General features: G+C 42.1%; 2 protein-coding genes across 7 annotated transcripts in view; one reads left to right on the forward strand and one right to left on the reverse strand.

The window, feature by feature from the left end:
- The window catches only part of zzef1 (zinc finger, ZZ-type with EF hand domain 1), a 41539-nt gene extending 39403 nt beyond the window's left edge, over positions 1-2136 (reverse strand). For all 4 annotated transcript variants that reach the window (XM_084073786.1, XM_084073787.1, XM_084073788.1 and 1 more), the window contains exons 1-3: positions 1572-2136; positions 400-544; positions 89-283 (exon numbers count right to left, since the gene is read on the reverse strand). In XM_084073786.1, coding sequence (XP_083929912.1) covers positions 89-283; positions 400-544; positions 1572-2009 — 778 coding nt within the window. In that variant the 5' untranslated portion in view covers positions 2010-2136. The remainder of the gene's footprint in view (positions 1-88; positions 284-399; positions 545-1571) is intronic.
- Positions 2137-2387: 251 nt separating this feature from the next.
- Positions 2388-5233, forward strand: cyb5d2 (cytochrome b5 domain containing 2). Of its 3 annotated transcripts, none has more exons than XM_084074065.1 (4): positions 2388-2759; positions 3256-3396; positions 3488-3671; positions 3863-5233. In XM_084074065.1, the coding sequence occupies exons 1-4, from the start codon at positions 2492-2494 to the stop codon at positions 4029-4031; spliced, it is 762 nt and encodes a 253-aa protein (XP_083930191.1). In that variant the 5' UTR covers positions 2388-2491; the 3' UTR covers positions 4032-5233. The 3 variants fall into 3 exon arrangements, with proteins under 3 accessions (XP_083930191.1, XP_083930192.1, XP_083930193.1); XM_084074066.1 differs by having other exon boundaries at positions 2388-2704; positions 3240-3396; XM_084074067.1 differs by having other exon boundaries at positions 2587-2759; positions 3342-3396.
- The last annotated feature ends 3071 nt before the right edge of the window (positions 5234-8304 follow it).

An 8304-nucleotide genomic window follows, 5' to 3' on the forward strand; every position in this document is an offset into this window, starting at 1 on the left:
ATGAATAAAGTACCTAAATCAAATTAATGATACCGTTATACTACAGAATGTTGGCTGACTGTGCTCTGTTATTCTGATCTTGGCTTACCTTTCTCCTTCTGCAAGAGGAATTCAAGATAATCCTGCACCACAGTAGATCTCATGGTGCAGATGCTATTGTAGCCCTCTAAGAGAGGGAAGGGGATGGCACTGCTGGGAATGCGGTTCCTGTGAAGGAATTTCAAGATCTTGGCGGAGTGTGCCCCCAACCGGTCTTTCGACTTGGAGAATATGTCCACAAATCCTGGGAAGACATAGAACCATTTTCAATTAGTTCAAAACGGCTAACTCTATCACCTGCCTTTCAGGATTAGTCAAATGAAGTTGACATTGAGCCGTCGCATAAACAATTTTCCCTACCTGGGGTTAGGGAGCATGCCTGGAGCTGTCTGATCACATGACTCAGCTCTCCTTGAAGATTGGCCCCATTGGAGTTCTTCAGGGCCATCAACATGTTCTCTACCTCGACCACTCCATCACCTTCTGCATCAAACTGACCAAAGGCCTGACAGAACAGACAGGCATTGTAGAAAGTGATTTGCAATGTTATTAGTCACACAGACACAGTCAATGAATCAACAGGTCCTGGACATTTATCTGACCTTGATTGTTTTGAACCAATGTAGAAGTATGGTTATGTATGGTTTTAAGCATTCTAAACTAAACGTAACAATAGACCACCGACAAGTCAGACATCAAACCTGACAACACACTACAACAAAAGGCAAATATGCACTGTAATGGCATGTTAAATTCACCCCCGCCGGTGTTTATTGTTTTATCACTGTACAGGTTTAGAACCTGTTCTTCCCACAGGACACAGGCTATTCTACACTATATCTGAAAGAAACAATAACTGGGATATGCGAGGCAGCAGTGGTGCAATTGTATTCGAAGCAAAGCTATGGCATTCCATGTGCATCCGATCAAAAACAAACAGACTAGGGTGCTCATTCAATACAGATATGCTATTCATCTGTAAACCTTTGACTCTAGTACTCTAGCAACAAAGCAACTGGCTTTGCCAGTTAGTAAAGACCAAAGCTGAAACCTGAAAAATAACAATGGACCTGGCAGCCAAAGGTGAATGTAAACAACAGTCACTCACAAGTCAACCTCATGGCACAGGCACACCTGTGAATTTTGTTTTAATATTAAATATACAATACAATTGATATCTAAGCCTCAGTGACATCATTAGTGCGTAATCAATTTTACTCATCATAAATAATAAACGTTTGGAAGCTCAGGAAGAGGTTCCGATTTGAGCTAATCTGTCACGTGTCCATGTGGAGTAGTGTTTTGTATTTATTGGGCCCGCTGTGACACAATATGATCTGATATGATTGACTGATGATTGGCACTTGACATATTATCTGCACTGGTTCTCAACGTCAGGTCAGTTAAATAAGCACTGGGGATGTTACAGAGTAGATTGGGTTACATGTAGGTTCCATTTGTACTCTCTCACAGTCTATTTGGACCCCTGGTGGGCCCCGGACCTGAAGTTAAGAAACAGTGATATACTGTACCTCTTCACATTCATCACGTGGAGCATCTCTGCTCTCCAGCATCTCACAAAACTGTTCCACATTCACCGACTCCTCTCCCCGGCTCAACCGGTCCTCCAGCCACCGCACCAGCACGCCCTCGTTCCCGGCCAGCACCGATTCTGGAATGGCGACCCCGGAGTCGCTGATGCGAGCGGCCGCTTCTCTCAGTTTGACCTGCTCCAGCAGAACGCCGGGGGTCGGGGGTCCGTTGCTGGGAACCGACGGGTTGTTGTTCGACGCCCTTCCTCCGCTTTTCGCCGAAGCGGAGCCTCCCCCGCCGCCGCCGTTCCCAACGCCGACGCCCGTGGCCGCAGAGGCCGGACTGTCTTCCGCGAACCCGGCGGGGCTCTCCGTCTCGACGTCTTCCTCGTCGCCGCTGCCGCCACCAGCCCCACAGCCGCTCTCCGTGTTCCCCATTGTGTTAAGCGGCCAAAAGCCTTTCCTTTTAATGTTGCTCGCGGTCCGATGAGTAGCAGTTTTAAACCGAATTTGGACAGGTCCGAGTCAGTGTACCACCATGTACACAGACCTTTCTAACCTGCGATCCGGAGTTCACTCACTACCGCATTGACGCACAGTACGTCAGGTTACGTGACGTACGTACGTCCCTCGCCTCGCCCACCACCCTGGCACACGCCCGCTGTCGTAAAATAGATCTACATGCTCACAACGCGTCGCGATGGGACGCGTCGTGAGCTTGTAGATCGGCTATTTTCGGCGCGCGACACCGCCGTGAGACGAAGTAGTGCACAGACCATGAGACGCTAAATAAATAAATAAATAATATCTCGAGCATGCGCTATTGAGACTAATCGCGGAAATACTTTCAATGTAAATATCAAATTCGGGTCCAGATCAGATCAAGATTTGGGATGCAAATTTTAGATGGGGAAGCTTGAATGGACATTATGCTTGGATATGTCTCTGTCGCACTTGTATCAGTGTTATTTGCAATACTTTATTTTCCTCGGGACTGGACCTCAAACGATGAACATGAATTATTACTCCAAGTGCCACCTGAGCGCCTCATAAGCAGGGATGAATTGAGCCAATACAACGGGGAGGAAGATAGCAAGGGTCTTTACCTAGCTATACTCGGGCAGGTTTTTGATGTAAGCAAGGGAAGAAAGAACTATGGACCTGGTGGTGGTTATCACAGTATGGCAGGTGACCTTCAAATATATATATTGTTTTCATCACGGACCCCCAAATTAGGCCATGGACCACAATTTCAAATTGTTCTCTCTTAGGGACCCTAATATGAAATAATGCTTTTGTTTTAATGAATTGGACATGGGAAAGACATTAGTGATGATATGAAACATTCTTTAATCTCTCATACATATATTTATATTTTAATATTTAATAATTTTAAGTGAATTGAATCATAGTGAGATTACACTACACTTCATTTTGTTGGAGAGCCCCTGGAAACCCCCCCAAGGGCCCCTGGGGGTCCCTGGACCAACTGTTATAATTGACTGTAGTTCTGGTTTACTTATTATGTATGTTATGCAGTAACATCAACAAATAGTCAATGTATACATGCATACACATATGATTTTATTCATACCACCATCTCAATCGTAAACATGCACATAGGAAATTAAACACCAGATAGGATTAAATCCATGTGTTTTCATGCAGTTATCATTGTGCCCAGGTAAAGATGCCTCACTGGCCTACATCACTGGGGATTTCACAGAAAGCGGGCTGACAGATGATGTGTCCAGTCTGTCCCCTTTGCAGGTGGTGGCCCTGCATGACTGGCTAGCCTTCTATTGGAAGAACTACCACCCTGTAGGTGTGTTATACTGTTCATACAACTTGCTACAACCTTTATACGATTTCCTTGCACATACGGCCATCCACACCTATTGGCTGTTTTGTTTCAGGACGGCTAGTGGGACGATTCTACAGTGAAAGTGGTCCACCCACAGAAACTCTGCTGGGGGTACAGGCATTACTAGCAGAGGGACTGAGACTTAAAATCCAATCCCAAACTGAGAGGGAACACTTCCCAGCATGCAACACAGAATGGAGTGCCAACAGAGGAAGGGTCTGGTGTTCTACTAAAAGGTACAGCCATAGTACCGCATACAACCCCAGTCAAGCATGGAATAATCTGGAATGCATATGCTGCCCCTCCCCTCCCACCCCATACACACACCCATATACTGGGAGTGGCATAAGTCATATACTAGTTAGTGGGTGATATTTGTAATGTGTAATTCACAATATTTAGTCAGACTAATTTGTTTTGCTTCCAGTGGGGGAGTGAAGAGAGACTGGACGGGTGTCCCTAGGAAGCTCTTCTCTCCTGGTTCCAGCCATGCTCGGTGTGTTTGTATTGAGGACCCATTGACAGCAAGAAACCCCAACCTGCAGGAATATGAGGACTGTCCTCCCTATGCGGTCTCTTGTCCTGTTGTAGATTAGTGTGGTGCAATACACCCGGGACTCAAATCACAAGACTGTCAATATGCTCAGGGAATAAAAAAGTGTATTTTAGAAAAATGTCTTCTAATAAACATGGTAGCAGTACATAGAAGAAAACACTCTCTTATTTTGATAACCTTTATGTAAAGTTGTCTTCTCTAAAATAATACTACAGGAAGATTGATATTTGAGCATACAGCAACAGATACAATACAATGTGCATAAAAGATTAACAGAGGCCAGATTTAAGTTTGTCACAATGACAATGCAGCAATTATTTCTGATTTCTTGCCCACCTTTGGAGTTACATCATGGCAAGGTAACTACTAAACCGAAACCTCTACCAAAGTGGTCTTACCCTTTAATGCAGTTTGTGCTTGATTATAAATTGATCATTCAAAATATGCTCCTCATTGATTTACATTGTACAGATAAACAGCTCTCAAAGTCACTCTTTTAGCCCGTAAACAAACACAAACAAAACTGATTCAGACAGTGCCGAACATCACCAAACCCAGTACTGTTTTTTTTTTAAATAGAAATTTCCTGTTGATTTTACTATTTGAAGATCCAGATCTGGATCCACGGATCCAGTCTGGGTTTTCTTCCTAGTAAAAATAGCAAAATCAACACGTTGACATTTTTATAAGAAATAAGTGGTAGCAATTTTAGTTTTACTGCAAATTGACAAGTAAAAGAGATTATAACCCTCAATAGCAACATTTGAAAAATATATTATTATTATTTTGGTGCCTTATAGATGAATAAGGCAAATCATTTACTGAACTTTTAGATTACTATTTGTAAAAAATCCCAGTGAACTAGTTATAGAATGTCCAGCAGATGTCATTGTTGCCACACTAAATAGCTCAATACTCTGCTGTGAAGAGCAAGCCTTGTCAAAAGAGAAAAATAAAACTACCTGTTGTGGTGGCTTCTAATCTATACTTACTGTACGTTTCCTTGTATTGATCTACAATAAAATAAAATAAACGTTTTTAAAAAAAATACAATAACCAGGGCCAATGCCAGAAATTCTGGTCCGGTGGGCCAGATGGTTAATGTAGAAGTTCTTATACATAAAGATTTGGTGCCCCCCCTGTAGTATCTCTTGAGGACCCCTTGATGATGGCCCATGGACTACTAGAGTATTTGGTGAGGGTCAAAATTGCACATTCATGATAGTTTTCATAGAGATTAATATGGCCAATTATATGAATATATTAACTTTGAATGACATTTGGCATGCCTTATGTGTTTGTACATTAATTTACATGGTTTAAAATACACTCTAGCACGCTCAGTCTGCACTGCACTGTCTCTGTCCATGGTCCTGAATACGAGCTGAGCTAATGAAAGTATCCTGTATGTATTATAATACATGCCACATACTATATTATACATACTGTAAGTTCTACCACACCCATCCTAACTGTTCTCTACTGGTTACTTGTGAGTTTCAGAATTGCTTTTAAGATGTTATTGATTACTTTGAACGCCCTGCAATGACACACTCTGTCGCTGTTGGGTGGAAACATCATGTCCAAAACGTTACTTTTCAGGAAATGGACAAAAGAATAACCTGTGTTCCACTGGATCCAATGCAGCTATTATTTAGTCACAGGACCTTGTTAATACTTGAAACCCACTTTCACAATTTTCAAAAATAGCAGATCTAAAGCTCACAATATGTTGCAATGTGATGTATTGTGAGCTTGTAGATCGTCTATTTTTGCAACTTTTGTGTGACACTGTAGTATGACAAAGTAGGGCATTAATTTACAAGATAAATATATAAAAAGTTGAAGTATGGATATACAAGGTTTCTGCCAGACAATTATGATATACAGGTCCCCTATGAGCCTGTGTGCAGCCTTGGATCCTCAGATAGAACCCCCTGGTTGTTCCCAAAACTCTCCTCATTACCTATAATGATCAGGCCCCAGGTAATGAGCTTTTAAATCATTTCTACATCTCTCAACCTTTTCAATTTTAAGGAACCCCCCCTCCAGTTTGATATGCATATAGCATGGACCCCCATTTCATCCTTTTTGTTGTCTTTTTATTTTATTTTGTTTAGTTTTTTGGCTTGGGACCCCAATCTACACTGTAACATCTTCAGTGTTAATTTAACTCTGTTACAGATCCATAAGACCCAGACCTGACGTTAAGAACCAGTGCTCTACTAGCTCCATTCTCAACTCTTTGATTTCCTTGCAAACAAAACTCTCTTTACATTTCTTGGTAAACATTTTATAAATAATAGCACTCCCAATAATAGTATTTTAACATCGCACAAACATGTCAGACGAGATGCCCCTCAGTGTTCAGGGCGTCTTGCCTGAAATCTTTGTAGAATATTATGGTGCATTTATGGTACATTTATATAGCGCTTTTATCCAAATCGCTTTACATAGATTGTGCATTACATTCACCCATTCATTCATACACCGATGGCGGAGGAAACCATGCAAGGCACCAACCTGCTCATCGGGAGCAATTAGGGGTTCAGCGTCTTACTCAAGGTCACGACACTAACTCTAACTATATATATATCTGTGTAAGTTGATTATATGGATTAGACCGTGTTGCGTTTCACATATTCTGATCATTCTGTTACCTTCCCACTGTTCATTTGTTTACCACCAGTAACACGTGGTTCCTTTCAGTGTGACGGATACTAAAACAGTCATTTTACATTATTTATGGTGTTTTTAATAAAGTGTTCTGTTGTTCTGTCAGTGTTTCTTTATAAGCATGATGAATTAAACTCTCCATTCTATGGTGTGACTCAGGGGGAAGTAAAATACTACATATCCCAGCCTGCCCCTGGAGCACAGTCTCAGTGCATCCTGGGTAAAACCAATGCTGCTCTTATTGTATACACCCTTTCTTAATTAAAGTCAGGAATAATTAGAACAGTTACCGTAATAAAATATGCTATTGTAAGAGTGGTGAGGCTGTAGTATTACACTGTGGTTTGGTTCTGTTACTGTGAAATAGTGATTGTGTGTAAAGTGTCTTATGAAGCAAAAACACAGGTTTTTCTCTATCTGATATGAGGGGTCAGACTCATAAATAATGTATGACAGCATGATGTATGTCAACACACAAATCCTTTGCATTCCATACCTCAGACTCCCCCTCAGTTTTCACATGTGAAGCAAGACTTGGCTTGTCTTTGGTTAGAAAAACACTCATGTCTGGCTGTGATACAATTCTCACCATCTTGATACACATTTTAGCATGTCTATTTGGTGTAATCCATCTGAACTTGACTTGCGTGCTCACTTTCTGCTGCTGGCATCTTACAGTATGAAGTCGCTTTGTGAGATTTATTTATTATTTACACGGCTGACTAGCCTAAAAAACAGTAAGGGCCTATTTGAAAATGCTTTCAAAGACACTAATTAAAAGCTACAGTATCAATGTACTGGTTGTGCCTGATACTCAGTACAAGACCATAGGTGACCGAGCCTTCGTGGTGGCAGGCCCCAGACTAGTCTGGAATAGGCTTACCCTGCCACTCCACATTCGCTCTGCTCAGTCATTTTTTCCCCCTAGCTTTCAATGCTGTTTGACCGTGCAATCACCCTGGCCCTCACAGCCTACCTTTGATATGCTGCATATATTGATGTTGTTTCATTTTCTTGTTGTCATGTTTCTCTTTTTTTTTGTCTCCGCCAGGCCGAAGCATGGCCGAGACTATGTGTGTGTGTGTGTGTGTGTGTGTGTGTGTGTGTGTGTGTGTGTGTGTGTCCTTCCGTCTGTGAGCAGCTAATCTCCGGCACCGTTGGCCCGATCGCAGTGAAACTGTGCACACACACTCCCTGGATGCCAGAACAGAACCTCTGGCCTGCATTTTTCACATCTGCCTTTTATAGCGCCACCAGGCTGACTTATGTAAAACATATTTTTTTATATTACACGCAAATCGGAGCACAGTATATCTATAGTCATGTGATCAAGACGGATGTGTACGATTTTTCATATTCCAGCCTGATTGGCTAAGATTGACATCTAAAGTTTGCAGGAGTGACCCATTTTGAACAAAATGCCGCAAATCATGAACCTTGCACACACATTCGCACAACATTGAGGTTTGAAAAAGTTTGATTTGAATGTACAGTATATACAGGTATGTGCACATGTAAGATTATAATTGTACAAAGATCTTAAAACCAGGGGCGCCCGCTGGCCTAACGGTCCAGGCGCATACCAAATCCAGCTTGACAAATCGCAGTTTCGACTACCGAACCCGACGACCTGTGCT

This window comes from Gymnoscopelus microlampas (genome assembly GCF_963454915.1).
Source record: "Gymnoscopelus microlampas genome assembly, chromosome: 12".
In the NCBI taxonomy this organism is placed as follows: domain Eukaryota; kingdom Metazoa; phylum Chordata; class Actinopteri; order Myctophiformes; family Myctophidae; genus Gymnoscopelus; species Gymnoscopelus microlampas.

Excerpts from the sequence above, each read along its gene's own strand:
- cyb5d2 (XM_084074065.1), top strand. The coding sequence starts at position 2,492 with ATGGACATTATGCTTGGATATGTCTCTGTCGCACTTGTATCAGTGTTA. Across the intron at positions 3,397-3,487 it reads GAAGAACTACCACCCTGTAG|GACGGCTAGTGGGACGATTC; the intron begins GTGTGTTATACT and ends GTTTTGTTTCAG. Across the intron at positions 3,672-3,862 it reads GTCTGGTGTTCTACTAAAAG|TGGGGGAGTGAAGAGAGACT; the intron begins GTACAGCCATAG and ends TTTTGCTTCCAG.